Here is a 20,041-nt window from a genome sequence, read left to right as displayed (position 1 = left end):
TAATGCATTGTTTCCTCATGCCTTTAGAGCAAGTGCACTCTATAGTGACGATTCAATAAGTAGAGGACCAAGTGAATTTCTAATTATGATCTTCCCAAAATTTTAGATTCCATGCAAAACCAGCTCCAGAATTCTATTCTGGATTAATTTTTTCTTGTAGCTGAAATGTAGACTCTAGAAGCACAGATGAATACTGTTGGAAAAAAAAGAGAATCCCCTTTCTCAGATTCTAATACAATTTAAATGTACACCAACATGCTTTTGCCTTCAGTAGGTAAGTTCAGTGCATTCTGGGTTACTGCTCACATACTTTTTATAAGATAAAATAAGTAAAAATTGAGCAGGTATGACCATATTCTAATCACATCATCACAATATACATATCAAAAGAGAAACAGTCCCTATTCAAAGGGAGGGACTACCAATGTACAGCAAGGGCTGCCAGTGTACAGCATTTCCATTGTACAGTTGTCATTTCCCACACTCCAATTAAGGACTAACTAAAGAACACAAACCTGCTCCCTTCTTGCATTCAGCCAGCCTGCTTGAGAAGGTGAGAATAGGGCTGTGTTGAACGGAAGCAGAATTTCCACAGTCCAGCATTCCATCCTAGCTGAGACTTGGTTTTCCCTGAGCTAGAATGCTGGCTTCTATTATGAGGTAAACTTTCTTTCCCAGGATTTGACTGGTAGACACAAAATGTCTAATTCGCAGCTTTTCTAATTATGCACCTTGGATTACAAATGTGCCAAATTCTGGGATGACCCAGAAGTACCTTTTTAATTATTTATTTGAACTGTTTTTATCTATCTCTATATCAGTGAGTACAGAAATGTTTTTCTGAGGCTACATTTAATGTTCTATTCTCAGCATAAATGCCAGAACTGATTACATGCTATTGAATGAGCATTTCTTATTCATGGTCAGATTTTCTTGGGTTTTTTTTATTTGTAAGTGATATTCTTGTGTGGATCTGTTGGCTTAGATGTATTCATCCCTAGAATTAGAAACTCTAATTCAATTTGATTTATATTAAAGTCACTAATTTCTAGAGAGTTGGCTTGAAGGTTAAGAGATTTATGAGAATTTATTCTTTTTTATGTGTTATTATGATAGATTTAGTGGGGAGGAAAGTGTCCTTTATTTGGTTCCTTTACATTAATCTTTATTCATTCTTAGAGCACTTCCTGAAACTATTTAATTCATCTGATTGACCTATGTAATTTCTTTAGAACCGTTATTAAATAGCTTTTATAATATATTGCAAGTGTAAATTGCCAACAATTTGCGTACAGATTAAGCATCTTAATAACATATACAAATTGCTCAGCACAACTTATTACCAATCATATATTTGCTTCTATCATGTAGTAGTATTCTCCATTGACAATACCTGATAGTTAAATAAAGCATTTATTCTTAAAATGTACTTTAGTTTGGATGTTTGAGAAATGATGATGAAAACAGAAAAATAAACTACTGCATTTGGGCAATTTACAATCTGGAAAAAAGCTATGTTCCTTATGGCTCCCGTTTAAAACTCAGCTAAGTGAAAAGTATGGCAACGATTCTAGTTTTTCACCATCTCAGAAAGCATTAAAACTGGAATAAATATTTGAAAAACTATTAATCTCTCTCACTCTCTCTCTCAATATATTAGAAGATAAGTCATCTAAGGAAAACTAGATTATACACAGAATATTCACTGGATATTCCCTTAATCTAATAGATATTATTCTACTGTTTACTGCAGAGGTCCCCAGCTTTTGGGCACCAGGGACCGGTTACGTGGAGGGAGGTTTTTCTGCGGACCGGAGGGGGCGTGGTTTTGTGTGCTGCTTGCATCCTGCATATGGGGCTTTGCTTGTTGGTGTGGCCTGGTTGCTGGCATGCCATGGCCTGGTACCAGTCCATGGACTGGAGGTTGGGGACCCCTAGTTTACTGGGTTTTGCCAGCCATATATTTAGCTGTGTTCTTGCACTGATATTTCTTTCCTTTGTACGGTCTCATGCCTGAATTATATAGCCAATCATATTCCAATTTAAGCATGTAGCTAGATCGTCCAGCCTTAATTTGTTTATTCCTAAAACATTCAATTTAATGGACTTCCTTTTCCTATTTTCCTATTGCACTTCGATAAATTGAAGTATTCCTTAGTTCATACTTCTCACATTCCATATTCTGGTTGCACATCTTTTTTTATCCTTTTTAAAGTGCAATAATTAAAAGGTTTCCAGTATTAGAACTGTAATTATTCCATATATTTGTATAGAGAATTATGAATTAGTACTTTTGGGGGAGTACTTTTTGGGGATGGCCTTGTGGTCCCTAACATGAAATTGATTCTTTTTTCCTGCAGTATACTTGGCTGATATTTTAATTGCATTATCTACCAGGCCTATCTAAGATGACTTTGATTCACCTCAAACAAGAGCTATGCACCATGGATCTCATCCAATTCTTTTTGTTGAAACAAAGAGGCAGTGTGATTGGCCTCTATGAAGCAGGTTATTCCCAGCAGAACAAAATCCAGAAGTGTTATTCAAAGCACCTCTGGATTTTGTTCTGCTAGGAAGGCAATGAAGATTCTTTATGCTTTGCAGGGGTGTCAAACTGCTGGCCCGCAGGCTGGCCGCGTCACACGGAAGCCACACCCACCCCATTGCCGGCAATGGCAAAACAGTCCCGATACGTTGCACGACATCACTTGACATTGCGAGTTTGACATGTTTGCTTTAGAGGAATTAAGGAATCTTTTAATAATAATGTGCTGTTCCTGCAACAGCACGTACTGTAGCTTTCACACCTTGGTGACAGGAAGGCCAAATGTACTGCACGTGTGATAAAATGTTTCATCAACGCAAACTGCATTCTCTCTTTTGAGAATCACGTTCAGCATGAAAATCCAGATGCATAATGATGGACAAGCTGCAAGGAGTTTCCTTACAAGTCATGGCTTTTCAGCCTGATTTTTAGCACTTTTCCTTGTTACGTTTTGTTTTCAGGTTCTAATAACTATGATTTGTCCAGCTTACAGAGCCTAATTTACCTTTTTTCATAGATGTTGATGAAAAATCAGAAGATAAATGAAGATTCAACAATTCACATGTCTGCTGACACCCATAATTTAATTCCTTGTGGTGACGTGGTATGTAATTAAAGCTTTGTTTCATTGTAATGTATTGCATTTTATTGCTAATCAGCTGCTTTAAGATTGCAAATATATTTTAATGACTAATGGGAGATGTCATTGTGAAACATCACATCTGTTGTAGAAACCTATTCTTGTCCTAAAATTTTTAAACTTATATGCTAGAATTAATTACAAACATTGGTGGCCTGTGCATTGGATCTCAGCAACTGGCAGCACTTAGCTAATTTTGTTTGGGTTCAAAAAACCCAGTTTGGTTTATTGGTTAAGGCACCAGGCTAGAAGCCAGGAGACTAGTGAGTTCTGTAAAAAGTTCTGCAGAGTCAGGCCTCCCAATACCTGCATATGCGAATATCACAATTAGAAACCAATGTGTGAAGTCTAAAACATAACCCTGAAGGTGGCAGTGGCAAACCACTTCTGCAAAGTTGCCAAGAAAACTGCACAATGTGTCCAAAGCCCCAGGAATTGAGTCAACCCAAACAAGGCTGTATTGTTCCATATACTATCTTAGCATATCTGCCTATGATGGAGATATAATGTACTGCAGTCTTAGTATTCCCTTATGATCTGTATGTTCTGGTACAGCACGTCTTGAAATAAGGAAGGGGTTTCTGGCCATAAAAACTATTAAGCAGTGAACTATTAAGCTGGGCTCTTGAAGCTGTGAGGTTTTCAGGAAAACATTGGACACCTATTTGAGATAGTATGAGGATTCCTGCCCTCACAGAGGGTTGGACAAGGAGACTTCCAACCCTATGATTCTAAGTCAAAATATTCTCATGTATGCTAAATAGGCTCAGACCATATGCTGGTATTTTGATAGTACAGTACTAACTACAGTAGCAATTTCTCAACTCAAAATGCTGACAGTTAAATACACTTTTCAGGTTTGTATGTGATTTTATAATGAAATGAATATAATGGTAATTAGATATTTACTATTTCAACAGGCAGGTTTGCTGGCAATTAATGTGAAACAGTGCAAAGATTTCACCTCCAAATGTATCTTTTTTCAGTTGCTTGTATAATAGCTGAATAACAACTACACTTTCTTAGAACTAGACATGATGTGAGAAGTTCATGAATATGGTATCAATGTTGTTGTAGTTCTAGACACATGGTGCAATAGAAGCAGCAGGATATATCTACCTGAAAGGCAATCAAGATTAGACTATAAATTATACATATCATTGTTGACAAGCTCACAACATTATAGTGAATACAGAATACATTTGAGGCATTTTTTTAAAAACAGCTTTGATAAATAGACATGTAGATAGTGTATTTTCCTGCAAAATTCAAGTTTTTCCCCGGTCTTCAAAAAATATTACATAGGCTCTTGTTTAATGTACTGTGAGAAATTTTATATCAAAATATATTTTATTCTTTATACTGTTTCTATCTTCCTTTAAAACACAATGAGCTAAGAATCAGCGTCTCCACTAGATAGTTGAGTCAAGCTGAAACTAAATTAATCAAATAAAAATAGCAAATGGGGGGGGGAATCTTTTACTCAGACTTCCTCAAACCCCAAAATAAAAGACCCAGACCTAATCCATATATCTAAGAAGGTCTGTAAAGACAAATAATTAAATTATATCTCCCAGCAGAACTGCATTTTCACAAGAATAAACATCATAGATGACACATACCTACAGACATCCATGCACCTCAAGTGTCACCCTAAGAATCAACATGTAGACACTTCTACACCCAGGACAAGCTCTCTTATTTAAACTGCATCGCTGTACCCCATTTTTTTGCAGCTGCCCCAAAGGCAAACATTTTGCTTTTAGGAATAAATATTTCTTCTTTCCTCACAGCTATCTGGTTCTAATTTTTATTTATTCTTGCGCAACTCCAGCTCAAGTTGGAACCCCAAATTATTCTTCTGACAGTACTTAAAAATAGTAGTAGTCCTGTTGCTTCCTTTCAAACATCAGTAGTTTAATTCCTTAATATACATTAAGTAACCCATGTTTTAGTTTTAAACTAGGTTTGTTGGTCATTAATCACAACCATGGCTGATTCCGATTGTGTTTTTTGTAGTTTCCTAGATTATTTAGCACCTTGTCAAAACTTCTTGTTAATCCAAAATGTGCAGGGCAACAAACCAGGAATTTACTTCATTCAGCTTTCTTATTTGAAAAGACTGACAATGGTTTGTTTAAGGCAGCAGACAATCAATGCAGACAATGAGAGATAGCAGCAAAGTATTAAAGTTTTCTATTTCTCTTTTCTGCCAAGGTAGATTTTTTCTCTGGATTTTCAAAGACCAGATACACCACGACAGTCCTAGGTTTCTGGCTTGTTCAATAAACCATAGCTTAGTACTTAGTATGATCTGTGAATACAGCTATTGTTTAAACCAAATTTGGAAATACTCCTTACATGCTGCGCCACATAACACTAGAAATCAGATTAAAACATCTATTTGTTTTCTTTTTAGACTGTATTCTACATTCCTGTAAGTCAGAATTGAATATATATATTTATTTATTTTATTAAATTTATATACCGCCCTATTCCCGTAGGACTCAGGGCGGTTTACAGGGAAAATTAAAAGCATAACATACAAAAATTAAAATCAGTTAAAACAATTAATTAATTCAAGTCCCCAAAATTTAAAACTAAAACCCAATTAAAATTAAAACCCCTCAGTCTGGGCCAGACAGCTCGAAGAGCCAAGTTTTCAGGTCCTGTCATATATAGAAATCTAATTATCTAATCTAATTATAGCATGCTCTGAAATCTTCTAAGAATCTTGCGTAGTCATCTTGCTTTACTGTAATTTTCTGACCAGAAAGGTCTGCTTCCTTAACATTGAGCTCTCACAGTCAATGTTAAACGTGACACGTACTTATTGATTCGTATTAGTATTGATAAAATCATGAAATGCACAAACCCCCAAATGTACAGAGCACACTTCAGAACCAGGAAGATGAATACAATCTATTTTGGAGACGTGAGATATTTTTCTGTAAAGGTATGTTTGTTTATTCTTTTCTTGTATGTTTACATGTTTATTCTTTTTTATACAATTATCTTTTCCATCAGCCATAAAATACTTTATATGAAAATCTACATACTTCTACATATAGCTTGGTAGCAAATCTGGTGACATGCATTTTTTCATAGTAAATGAAAATAATTAATAATTAATTAACCCATTAATTATTATTTGAAGAGATTTTTTTCAATTGCTCCACTACAAATTTATGTTCCTGTAAATCGAAGGTGTTACTTTTTTCTTCTTCTTCTTTTTAAATGCTACTATAATAGGAAGACACCCTCATGCCCTGAATATGGGCATTACTAATTGCAATAACAACATGGAAATTGCAGTGTGATGACAAGATGTCAAATTGACCCTATTTGCACTCCAGTTTCATACACAAGTTCATCAGTCATAGATCGTACTTTGTCGCATCATAACATCTACAGTATTTGTCATTTTTATCTCCTCCCCTCCCCCTTATACACTGGGTTTTAATTTGGACTAGCTTTGGCCAGTTTGGCTAATGGTAAGAACCTGGGAAGTATTGCAGAAATATCTAATGAATATGAGACTGCCCAGTGATATAGTGATATTTCATTATAGAAATAAAGAAGAAATCAGATTGTGGGCAACTGTGAATCTATTCAGCTGGTCCAGATAATCCGTTCATCTAATTCATATCCTCAAATGGAGGGAGGAATAATTAATGTTGCTAGGCAGTTTACTAAACAGGATTTCTATTGAATAATTACAGGAGGATCTTGGTGACTAGTATAGTGCTCTATTAAATACCTATATGAAAAAAATAACTTTGCCTTTAGCTAATACTGTGTTTCCCCCAAAATAAGATCAGGTCTTTTTTTTGTCTCCAAGAGGTACCAGGTCTTATTTTGGGGGGATGTCTTACCTCTGGCACCGACAGCCCAGCTCAGCCTGTCCACTTCTTCTGGGGCTGAAGGAACAGCTTCATTCTGCAACTGCATTCCAGCTTGCACTTTTCAGTCACGTCTTTCCGGAAGGCCTATGCAGTCGAATACTGATTCAATCCATAGCTCAGTCCTCGGCTGCAGATGTCTTGCAGAACTGAGCTATGGATTGAATCTATAGCTTGGTTCTTGGCTGCACAAGCCTTCAGGACCAAGAAATGCAGGCCTGGCTGCAGAAAATGCCTCAGAAGTGGGCCGGCGAGGAGAGGCCTGGCTGCAAGGTAAGTGAGTGCAGGGCACATCCACACACCCCACCCCCACCTTAGCTTGATTTTTAAGTGTGTGCTTCACCCCAAAACCAGGGCTTATTTTTGGGTTAGGGCTTATATTAGGCCCACCCCAAAAAATCAAGCTAGGGATTATTTTGGGGGTAGGCCTTACTTTCAGGGAAGGTAGTAAAGAATTATCTGAACCAGGGCTTTTTTTGTCATAGAACGCTCAGAACGGAGTTCCGGCACCTTTTTTGGATGGAACCTTGTATGGTAGGCAAGGCGGGTTGTATGACGTGTGAGTTCTGGCACCTTTTTCTTTCACAAAAAAAGCACTGATCTGAACAATACTGTAATACTATAATATGCTAGAACAATATATGAGTAGTATATAACTTTGCAGTGGTATTGACATTTTGACTGTGGATATTTATGACTATATAAGTCTTCCACAATTGAATCCCCCATTTTTTTCCTTTACGGTTGGCACCCACCAGCTTTTGCGAGAATGATATGCAGATTTTTATCCATTCTTCACCTTTACAGTTACGGAGTTCAAAAGCACAGCCCTACCTAATTCTTTAGCTCCTGCCTAGACAAAGTTGAACTAACTACTTGAGAACAGTCATCAATATTTCTCTACACCTGATAAACCAAAACTTACTCGAGTTGTGGACAACAGAATTTCTCCCAAATGCTGCACACCCTTTCTTCTTCCCCCTTTTTAGGGAGACTGGATTATGGAGAAAACAGTTCCCTGAAGTGTCACTGCACATTGCTTTTTTGATCAAAAACCAACAACCTATAACTAGAGAAAAGACAGAGGTTCTTAAAAACTTTTTTTAAGTAGAAGCCCAAAGGGAGCTCCAAGAACAGGTGGTTGTCAAATTATTGATGCATGTTTTCTTTTTGTTTTTTCATAGTAAATATGTTTGCTACATATTGATTTTCAGGTTCCAAAGCAGAAAAGTGATCCTAGGAATAGGATTGTTTTAGAGTTGGTGGGCTTTGAAGGTCCAAAAGACTTTCCAAGGCTGTTTGGGAATGTAACTATGCACCTTTATGAAGTTATTCAGGTAAGTTTAATATAAAAGCTGTTCCACATAATTATGCTGCAAGACAAAGCGTTGTAAAGCATATATTCTGTTAAGTGGCTTTGGAGAAATTAACTTGCAGTTGTTTTTTCATAATGATAGTTGATACAAGTACTATATAGTGCTTTTAATTGCATGTCATTTTTTTAACAATTTCCTACAAATCTCATATTTTTTCTGTCAAGTTTTAAAGCACAAGATTATTATTTTTTCCTTCAGTTTGGTTCAGACTTCCAACTTTTGATTAGGTCCATGTGATATAAACAATGGAGAATCTGCTATGCTTTTGCATTGCTAATTTTATAAGGATAGTAGAATCTCTTTTATTTTCCCTTGTTTGATAAAATACCCAAACTATTGTGTAGTGGGTTCTCGGCCGCATGGCAATATGATGGACAAAAGGTTCGGCATGGCAGCTCTTTATTAGTGGGAGTACTGAACGGAACAATAGAGGTTACCGATGCCCCTTATATACCTGGCCAGGTATGCTCGCGGCCAATCCCTTTATTTGGTTTTCCCGCCGCGCGCTATCCAGCCAATCTCGACATAGTACAGCGCCACCTGATGGAGTCAGTGAGCCGCAGCTTTTGTTTCATTCATCCCCGTACATAACACCCCTTCCCCCCATAATAACAAACAATAAACAATTTTTTCCTAAACACATATTTCACTAGTGATGATTAGACACGTCAAGACCTTCCTTACGTCCTTACATAGTCCTCCAAATAGGCAGGTGGCCTATGAACCCTGGGTGACCGTCTCAGGGGTTGCTCCCCTTCCTGGACAGCCTCGTTATAAATTGAGTCCTGGCTCTGGTGCTTAACGACCACATTGTCCTGGTGGGCCAGGGCCTGTTGTTCTTGTTGTTGTTCAGCCCTGCCCGAACTCTTTGGTATCAGTTCAGTGTCCGTGAGATCTTCCTCCATTCCAGAACCCATTGTTTTTGGTTGGGTGGGCCGGTCAACCTGTGACCTTTCAGGAGCCCGCTTCCTGATTTGGTCTATGTGTCGTCTGACCTGACGGCCCCCTCCACCTCTACAATGTAAGACAAAGGCCCCATTCTATCAACCACCACCCCCTGAATCCACACATGTCCCGGCCCATAGTTTCTGACCCAAACCAGATTGCCAGTGTGTAGTTCCCTGGTGGGGAAGGGTTGTTTCGCCTCTGTGGCCACTCTGTCCGGGTGGAGTCTGTCCAACTTAGTGATGAGCCGTCTGCCCCAATGCAGTTCTGCAGGACTCTTACCAGTGGTTGTACACGGTGTGGTATGTTGTGCAAGAAGGAATTGGGCCAACCCTTGGTGCCAGTCTCCACTGATGATGCATCTTAATGCGTCCTTGGTCGTCCTCACCATACATTCTGTTTGCCCGTTGGATGACGGGTGGAAGGGCGCGGAGGTGACGTGTCTAATCAAGTTGGTCCTCGTGAAACCCTGGAAATCAGCAGATGTGAATTGCGGGCCATTATCTGAAACTATCACATCAGGCAGGCCATGCATAGCAAAGAATTCCCTGAGCACCTGGACCGTCTTGGCCGTGGTCATGCTAGTAACTGGTACTACCTCTAGCCATTTTGAGTAGCTGTCAACTACCACTAGGAAAATCTGACCTTGAAAAGGGCCCGCATCATCAATGTGTACTCTAGACCACGGTTTGTGTGTCACCTCCCACTTGTGTACCAGTGCGTACGGCTGTTCTGGCCTTGACCTTTGGTATGTGTAACATCCCGGTTCCTCTATAGCCTTATCAAGGCCAGGCCACCACAAGTAACTCCTGGCTAACGCCTTCATCCTGACTATGCCAGGGTGTCCCTCATGCAGTGACTGTAAAACTCTATCCCTAAGTTTCTCAGGAATTATGACCGTGCTCCCCCACAATAGGCATCCCTTATAAGACAACTCATGCCTCCTCATTAAGAATGCCTGAAATTCTGGGCCTGGACTCTTCTCTTGCCACCCTGAAGCTACCCATGCCTGTACCCTGCTCATGACCTTGTCAGCTGTGGTACCAGCAGCAATGTCCTTAGCGTGGAGCGGACATTCTGGTAGATCCTGGATGGCCATTATCTGTTCAGCAGGTGCTGGATCCGGCTCTGCAGTGGCTACTGGTAACCTGCTTAATCCATCCGCATGGCCCATGTTCTTTCCTGGTTTGTGTACCAGTTTACACGAGTATGCAGATAGGAACATGGACCACCTCAGCATCCTGGGGGATAGGATTTGTGGGGTTTGTCAGTCGTGAACAACCCCAGCAGCGGCTTATGATCCATGAAAATAGTGAATTCCCTGCCATATAAGTAGTCATGAAATTTTTTGACTCCCGTCACTATTGCCAGAGCCTCCTTAATCTATTTGGGCGTAGTTCCTCTCTGCCCTTAACAGTGTTCGGGAGTAATAAGCAATGGGTCTCTGCTCCCCGTTGTCCTCCATGTGACTTAGGACCGCACCCACTCCATAGGGGGATGCATCACATGCGATGCAGATGGGTTTGTTTTCTATAAAGTGTGTGACAGTTGAATTATAGGACAATAGGTCTTTTAGATTTTGGAAACTATGCTCGTGGACCTTGGTCCAATTCCATGGAGTTTTCTTGTCTAAGAGCCTGTGTAAAGGCTCAGCAATTGCTGCTTTGTGGGGCAAGAAAGCATGATAAAAATTAAGTAACCCCAGGAAAGCTTGCAATTCAGCTTTATTTTTAGGAGTTGGAGCCATCTTAATTGCTCTTACCTTGGAATCAGTAGGGTGAATTCCTTTGGCATCAATTCTAAACCCCAGGAACTCAGTGGATGCCACTCCAATGCTGCATTTATCCTTTTTTAGTTTTAACCCTGCAGAGCGGAATCTGCTTAAAACAGCCTGCAGCCTGTCAGCCAGGACCTCTTCAGAATCTCCAGCGATAAGGACATCATCAAAGTAAGGGCATACTTCAGGTATGCCCTTCAGAGTCCTCTCTATCACCTCCTGAAATATTCCAGGAGCTACAGAGACACCGAACTACAAACGGTTAACTCTGAAGGCTCCTCTGTGTGTAACAATTGTCTGAGCGTCTGCCATTTCCCTGGTAACCTGGAGTTGCTGATACGCTTGTGCCAGATCGAGCTTGGCAAAGATGGCGCCGCCCTGGAGTGAGGAGAGGACGTGCCTTACCGTCGGAACCGGGTAAGCGTGTGGATTCAGGGCCCGGTTCACCGTGGCCTTATAATCCGCACAAATTCTAACCTCTCCATTAGCTTTAAGTGGGGTGAGTATTGGAGTCTCCCACTCTCCCCCTTCTACTGGTTCTAACACCCCCTGGTCCACTAATTTGTCCAATTCGCTCTCAATCTTGTGCTTGAGAGCGAAGGGGACTCTTCGCGCCTTAATTCTCATGGGAAGGACATTAGGGTTCAGCTTAAATTTAATGGGGGGCCCTGCATATTTACCAAGCTTGCCATCGAATACGTCTGCAAACGTTTTGCAGACGGATTCGAGGCTTTTGGACTGGGAAGTGTTATGGATCCCTGAGATCCCTATTCCCAGAGCCCCAAACCAATTCAGCCCTACTAAACTGGTTCTCCTGCCCTCGGCTACCAGGACGTCCAAGGGACCCTGGAACTCCTTGAACCCCACTAACATGGTGGCCTTTCCCCTGACCTTAATAGGGGCATGCTGGAAATTGGATAACTGAATGCTGGTGGGCTTCAATGGAGCCCACCGTTTGCTCCGGCTGCAAACTGCTTTATATGTCTCATAAGAAATTATGGAGACTGTGGACCCAGAGTTGAGTTCCATCTTGCAAGGTACACCTTGCAAGCAGACCTCTAATTTGATTTTTGGTGTTAGCAACTGGTGGATCTCTGTGTGAGACACGGTCTTCCTACTCTCAAAAAAATTGGTAGAGGTGAGCTGAGGGGACTCAGTACCTTTTGGCCACGCGTCCATCAATTGAAGTTCATACAGGCTGTCCCACGTGCGATTCCGGCAGACGGCTGCGATGTGCCCCATCTTGCTGCAGGACCGGCACTTTGCGGTTCAGAATTTGCAGGTCGCTCTCAGATGATTTCCTCTGCAACTGGCACACTTTTGGACGGTTTCTCTGCAGCTGCAGCCGGTACATTTGGTATATTTGTTGGCCATTGTGGGCTTCTACTGGCTTCCATTGTTGTCGTGCCGCGTGTGATGTCTTCCTTGCTTTTGAAGTATTGCATCAATCTCAGCCTCCTCCAACGTGCCCCTGCTTTTGCCGTTTGCAGCCTCTCCGGAATGAATGGAACCCGCTGGGCTGCTGGGTTGGGCTTGGTCACATTGACTGCTCCACTGGCGGCTTCGCTGGCCAAGATCTCATCCTGAGCATCTTGGAGTGCGATAGTCAGCCGGGCATACAGTCGCTGCTGCAGCCATTTGTCCTGAAGCCCACACCATGCGATCTTGCAGCCTTTCTTCTAGGTTGCTAAATTTGCACAGGTGAGCGGCTTCCCGCAGGGCTGCGATAAATTCAGAAGCCGACTTACCTGGCCGTTGGCACCACTGCTCGAACTGATCTCGCCAAGCCAGTTCAGACATTCGCGGCTTAAAGTGGTTGTTCAACTTCTCTACGATGTCCTTGTATGACGCATTCTCGATCTCCGTCGGCGTTCACAGGTTAACATCCAGATCGTGGATCGCTGGGCCACTCAAACAGGTCAGGGCTGCTGCTTTTTGAGTGTTGTCGGTGATCCGGTTAGCCCGCAGGAACGCTTCTACCTGGCTCAGGTGTGAAGCCCATCTCTCAGGGTGACGGGTGTCGAACGGCGGAACCTGTCCGAATTGCGCCATGTTGTGTCCTGTTTCTCCGCTTTGACTGCAAGCGCTCGCTTGGCTGGCCGTAGATGGTTCGGGGAAAGATGCCTCTTTCCTCTGATCCTTAGTGACTTCAGCTCCTCAGGAGAAACAGGATCCCACCTTCGTCGCCACTATTGTGTAGTGGGTTCTCGGCCGCATGGCAATATGACGGACAAAAGGTTCAGCATGGCAGCTCTTTATTAGTGGGAGTACTGAACGGAACAATAGAGGTTACTGGTGCCCCTTATATACCTGGCCAGGTATGCTCGCAGCCAATCCCTTTATTTGGTTTTCCCGCCGTGCTCTATCCAGCCAATCCCGACATAGTACAGTGCCACCTGATGGGAGTCAGTGAGCCGCAGCTTTTGTTTCATTCATCCCCGTACATAACACAAAGCATACTGATTTACTTTAAACACATCTCTTATCTATTAGAGCCTATCTTTTTTGAGACTGCCAAATTTCTTTATATTACTACTAAAGTGATTGCGCCTCCAGCTTCATAAAATGGAAATTTTAGATTTAAGCCTTTCTTCTCTGTTTACATCTCTTAGGACTAAGGTCTAAACACAAATTTATAGGCATGTAGATTTAAAGGGAATTAGAATAACAATAGCCATTATTTTAATCTTGATAGTATTGGAGGAAACTTTTTTTTCTTATTTGGCTACCTGACAGCTCATATTTCAGTCCTGTGTTTCTGATTTTGACTGTTCTAATAACAGTCTGTTGGGTTGATTGTATACTGCTATGCTGCCCAATGACTGAAATAAAGGTTTAGATCTGAATCTTTGACTTTTATTTGATTATGTATCCTTAAGTCAATGTTGAATCACAGCAGCTAAATAGACTTCCTCTGGGACAATCTGCCCCCAATCTGCCCTTTCAGGTCTTCCAGTGGTGTGCTATCACCTGTTTTAACTGAGTTAAAACTCTTATTCCTTTTCCTTCTACCTTCCTGATAGATTTCTTAAGAAACTTAAATCTTCATATAATGTATCCAAAATATAATAATTTGAGCCTGGTTATTTGTACTTGGAGTGCAAACTCTGGATTGATTTGTAGTGTGATCTATTTGTTTTCTTGGCTATCAGTAGTATTCTCAGGAGTTTTCTGTTTCCTGAACAAGGTGATGCAGGCAACAGACCATAATCTATTAACCAAGTCAGGTTCACAAAGTTACAACTAAGCCAAGGCTATAGTTAAAGATGCTATACAGTACAGGTAACCTCAACTTACAACTCCAATAGGGATTGGAACACTGATCATTAGTCATGGTAATGATAAGTTGGGTCACCATGTGACTGGACCCAATTTTATGACCATTTTTATGATTGTCATGAGTCACTGTGGTTGTTAGGCAAATCAAATGGTCATTAAACAAAGCACATGGTTGTTAAGCAAATTCACCTTCCTCAGTGGACATATTTTACTGGAAATTGGCAAAAAAACATAACAAATCACAATCACATGACTGCATGACACTTCATCCAGTCTTAAATGTGAGCCAGTTACCTGGTGCCTAAATTGTGATATTACCAGAAAGCTTCTGCCAAGGTTCAGCTTTACTCATATTAGTGAAGAATAACTATTAATCTCCTAGTATTAGATTAACTATATTATTCTTCTAATTCCATTCAAATTCTGTATCTTTCTATAAACTGAGTTACTGTATGTGCCCATAGAAATTTTCCACAAAATTATCTCGAACTATTTAACTTTTCTAATGGTTCTAATTAAAACTTTACAATATGTATATTGTAGGAGAACATAACTAGCCAGTGTTTGCTTAAGTGCACCATTGTACTCTCATAAATTCAGCTGTCTTTCAGTGATCCAAAGTTCCTTCTTTGCTTTTTACAGGATTAAGGTTAATTGGCTGTAGTAACTCTATTACTACAAATGGTCAAAAAATTATTGTCAGTCTGTTCACCTTGAAGTCTCAAACAGCTGAGATTTCACTTTGCCTTTTTAAAGTTTGCCTGCTTCATAAGTTGATGTGGTACCACGTCTCATATTGTGATTTTTGGAGAAAAATGTACATGTAAGGATACTGCTATTAAGGAAAACAAGCAAATTCTTTGTTAACCTTTTTAGTAATTTCTCATTACCATCCATCTTATACTGTAACTCACACCCCCTTGTAGGATGATAATATTGAAATTCCTACATAGTAAACCAATTTCCTACATACCTATGAAGGTGATTCAATCCATCTGTAAATAAACACAAGATATAGTAAATATTAAAGACCTGGCCTGTATTTTTGGAAGGCTTGTGAGGCTGTAAAGCTCTGCTACTTATTATTTACCTTTAGTAGCTTCAGAGTATTGTTGCTCACTCCAGCAAACTGTTTTGATTTCACCTCCTCCATGCCTGATTGGCTATCTTCCTCCACTATTTACTGATGTTGGGCTGAGCTTTTGTAGTATGGGCAACTGGAAGCCCCTTTCAAGGCCAACCATTAATTGCTAAAGAAGTTGGGCACAGTCTTATATTTTTACTACTTTATTCCCGATCTTCAGTCAGTGGCAAGTGACACTCTTTCAGACTTGGAAGTTATGTGGCTGGAAGATAATTAAAGACCTGTGTCACATGGGATAAGATAGTGGAGGAACTTTGCTATGTTCTCTTGAGTTTTTCCCCCAATGTTATTTATTTTTACTGGGCTGCTCATTCTGTAATAAGATTTTTAAAATGATTCTATAATGATAAGAACAAAAAAAACTTAGTCCTGTAATAATAATAAACCAAATTAACATTCTACTACAGAAAGTATCCATTCCATTCTCAAGGCCTCAAAGCTTTTGTGTAATTAATACTAGTTCATAACTGACAAAACGCTAAGGATCAAAATCAAATCTGGTGTTTACTTATACCAGTTGGGTTAACACTTCCCATTAAGCTGCAACATGGTTTGATTCTGGTTTAACATGGTGGATGAATCCAATTCACTGTTGTAATTTCATGCATTTTCTAAACTCTTCTTTGAAATTTTAAAGCTGAATTGCTTTTATGAAATAAACAATATGTAACGACAGAAAAGTAACTTAAATTTTTGTTTTGCCCCCATATTTAGAAGCAATCCTTCACTGAAACATGCCCTATGAGGATTAGAAACATGGTGAGCCTTTTTTTAAAAAAATAATTTTAAAAGAACATTGAATTTACATGTAAACAGTTCTCTTTTTATTGTTACCACATACAGTAGGACAAAAAAGAATTTAGTCAGCCACCAATTGTGCAAGTTCTCCCACTTAAAAAGATGAGAGGGGCCTGTAATTTTCATCATAGGTATACCTCAACTATGAGAGACAAAATGGGGGGAAAGAATCCAGGAAATCACATTGTAGGATTTCTAATGAATTTATTTGCAAATTATGGTGGAAAATAAATATTTGGTCAATAACAAAAGTTCATCTCAATACTTTGTTATATACCCTTTGTTGGCAATGACAGAGGTCAAACGTTTTCTGTAAGTCTTCACAAGGTTTGCACACACACTTGCTGGTATTTTGGCCCATTCCTCCATGCAGATCTCCTCTAGAGCAGTGATGTTTTGGGGTTGTCGCTGGGCAAAACGGACTTTCAACTCCCTCCAAAGGTTTTCTATGGGGTTGAGATCTGGAGACTGGCTAGGCCACTCCAGGACCTTGAAAAGCTTCTTACGAAGCCACTCCTTCGTTGCCCGGGCGGTGTGTTTGGGATCATTGTCATGCTGAAAGACCCAGCCACGTTTCATCTTCATTCATTCTTTCCTTTACACGGATCAGTCGTCCTGGTCCCTTTGCAGAAAAACAGCCCCAAAGCATGATGTTTCCACCCCCATGCTTCACAGTAGGTATGGTGTTCTTTGGATGCAACTCAGCATTCTTTCTCCTCCAAACACGACGAATTGAGTTTTTACCAAAAAGTTCTACTTTGGTTTCATCTGACCATATGACATTCTCCCAATCCTGTTCTGGATCATCTAAATCAGACATGTCAAACACAAGGCCCGGGGGCCGGATCAGGCCCGCAAAGTGGTTTCATGCGGCCCGTGAAGCCATCCTGGAAACAGTGAGGGAACGGCCCCCACTGCCTTGGCCCTGGCCCAGAGACCCTCCTTCTGCCAGAGACCCTCAGATCTGTCCCACTCCTGCCCAGGCCCCCATAGGCACCCTTGATGCGAACGATGTAGAGCTGGCCATGCCCACCCAGTAGGCCATACGCACTCTAGCCACGCCCACCCAGTAGGCCACACCCACCCTGGCCACACCCACCCGGCCCCCTGAGGGCAACCACAATGCTGATGCAGCCCTCAATGAAATTGAGTTTGACACCCCTGATCTAAATGCTCTCTAGCAAACTTCAGACGGGCTCAGACATGTACTGGCTTAAGCAGGGGGACACGTCTGGCACTGCAGGATTTGAGTCCCTGGCGGCGTAGTGTGTTACTGATGGTAGCCTTTGTTACTTTGGTCCCAGCTCTCTGCAGGTCATTCACTAGGTCCCCCCGTGTGGTTCTGGGATTTTTGCTCACCGTTCTTGTGATCATTTTGACCCCACGGGGTGAGATCTTGCGTGGAGCCCCAGAACGAGGGAGATTATCAGTGGTCTTGTATGTCTTCCATTTTCTAATAATTGCTCCCACAGTTGATTTCTTCACACCAAGCTGCTTGCCTATTGCAAATTCAGTCTTCCCAGCATGGTGCAGGTCTACAATTTTGTTTCTGGTGTCCTTCGACAGCTCTTTGGTCTTGGCCATAGTGGAGTTTGGAGTGTGACTGTTTGAGGTTGTGGACTGGTGTCTTTTATACTGATAACAAGTTCAACCAGGTGCCATTCATACAGGTAACGAGTGGAGGACAGAGGAGCCTCTTAAAGAAGAAGTTACAGGTCTGTGAGAGCCAGAAATCTTGCTTGTTTGTAGGTGACCAAATACTTATTTTACCGAGGAATGTACGAATTAATTCATTAGAAATCCTACAATGTGATTTCCTGGATTCTTTCCCCCCATTTTGTCTCTCATAGTTGAGGTATACCTATGATGAAAATTACAGGCCTCTCTCATCTTTTTAAGTGGGAGAACTTGCACAATTGGTGGCTGACTAAATACTTTTTTGTCCCACTGTACATGTACATTTTGTAAGCTCCATTTGTGTAGTTGACATAACAAAGGTTAGTTTATGAACTATAGTATATAAATCCACATAATAAATTCAGGCCTATATCAACAGAAGATAGAAATTAGCATATTGTTGTCAAGAAATCTAGTTTATTTCAATCTAAGGAAATATTTCACTTTTTTCTTCCTTGTCTGCAAATGAAATTGGTATAAAATAGCAGATTTAAAAGCTTAGTATGAATTCTTATGCTTTCTTTAGTACAGATGTGTAGGACCTAATAGAATAAGAGATTTTTTAATAAAGACTGATCTCAGACAATAGGTAGATAGATAGATAGATATAGATATACTGTAGATATATAGATATCCCTAATAATTTAAAAAATACAAATCCCAGGCATATTTACGTCCGTTTACCGGAAAGGGCCACATACAGATAGGATGCTACATTATAAGAGTAATCACCCAGCAGCCCATAAGATCGCCTGCATTCGAACATTGTTTAAACGTATAGACACACACTGTAGCACAAGGGAAACCAAGGACAAGGAACGTGCTCATCTGTATTGAGTATGCAGGCGTAATGGCTACCCAGCAGTAGGCACCAGGTGCCCCATAGGACACAAAATGGCTTGGCGAATACAACTTGGATGAAGATTCCATACGTCAATGGAGTGTTGGAGGCGAGGGCCAGAATATTGGCGCCACACAATATTAACATGGCACACGCCCAACCAGACACTCCATGCCAAGGTGATGCACCCCAAAGAGCAGCTACCTGAAGAAGAAAAGTCATCAGTGGTCTATAGAGTGAGGTGCAAGGACTGCCAATGTAGTTACATTGGAGAGACAGTCAAACAACTAAAGAGCAGAATCCACGAACATAGGCTGGCTGTCAAAAGGCAGGAGCAATACTCACAGGTATGGACACATATGATTGATAATGACCACTCCTTCGACTTTGCGGGGGCGCAGACCATTGCCCAAGACACCTCCAAAGGAGGCCGGCTGCTCAAGGAGGCCTGGTTGTTGGATAAATTTGCAATTAATCGCCACATAGAATTGCCACCTGCCTACCAAGCATTAAGGTGCCCTCAATAGCAACAAAAAAGTCTGCACACAGTAAGAAGGAGAGAAGCCAAGAGATCAAAGTTGGGTGGCCCAAACAATGGAAGAAAGATCTGAGGCACAACACTCCACCGAGGTTGGAGGTAAGAAGGCAAGAACAGGCAAGAAATAATCCTGTAACAACTCCCGATGATCGGAGGTGGATGGAGTGAGGGGAGGACAGCGGACACGCCAGCACACGAAGAATGGCCGAGGACAGCAAATTGACTAGATCAGATAGTGGAAAGCAGGGGCGGCATATAAATACGCCAGGTGCATTGGGGTGGCTAGCCCAGGGATCGGAGAAAGATCGGCAGATAAGACATTGGAGGAAAGCCATACGTGCCAGTGGATTGGGGCAGGTGGCTACTTGCAGGGATCACGGAAGGGAGAGAGTCGAAGGGAAGCCCAGATATGGTATAGGATAGCCAAGTACAAGCAAGGAAGGTGGGGAAGGAGGGCACAGAGGACAAAGGAGTCCCAGGGCCGACAACTATGGCAGTGGATGAGGGACAGCGAAAGAAGACAGGATCAATCAAGGTGGTCAAACCGAAGCAGACAGAGAGGAGAGCGATGGGAGGAAA

At 41.2% G+C, this 20,041-nt stretch overlaps 1 protein-coding gene across 1 annotated transcript in view; it reads left to right on the top strand.

Annotated features, from left to right (window-relative positions):
* The window catches only part of LOC308675802 (cation channel sperm-associated targeting subunit tau-like), a gene marked incomplete at its 3' end in the record, with an annotated part of 28,659 nt that overhangs the window by 3,030 nt on the left and 5,588 nt on the right, over positions 1 to 20,041 (top strand). Inside the window, exons 2-6 of the mRNA XM_081341352.1 lie at positions 3,063 to 3,149; positions 4,106 to 4,157; positions 5,993 to 6,141; positions 8,302 to 8,424; positions 16,323 to 16,367. Coding sequence (XP_081197478.1) covers positions 3,063 to 3,149; positions 4,106 to 4,157; positions 5,993 to 6,141; positions 8,302 to 8,424; positions 16,323 to 16,367 — 456 coding nt within the window. The remainder of the gene's footprint in view (positions 1 to 3,062; positions 3,150 to 4,105; positions 4,158 to 5,992; positions 6,142 to 8,301; positions 8,425 to 16,322; positions 16,368 to 20,041) is intronic.

This window comes from Vipera berus (assembly GCF_964194415.1).
Source record: "Vipera berus genome assembly, chromosome: 1".
In the NCBI taxonomy this organism is placed as follows: Eukaryota; Metazoa; Chordata; class Lepidosauria; order Squamata; family Viperidae; genus Vipera; species Vipera berus.
This window is presented reverse-complemented; position numbering and strand designations above follow the sequence as displayed.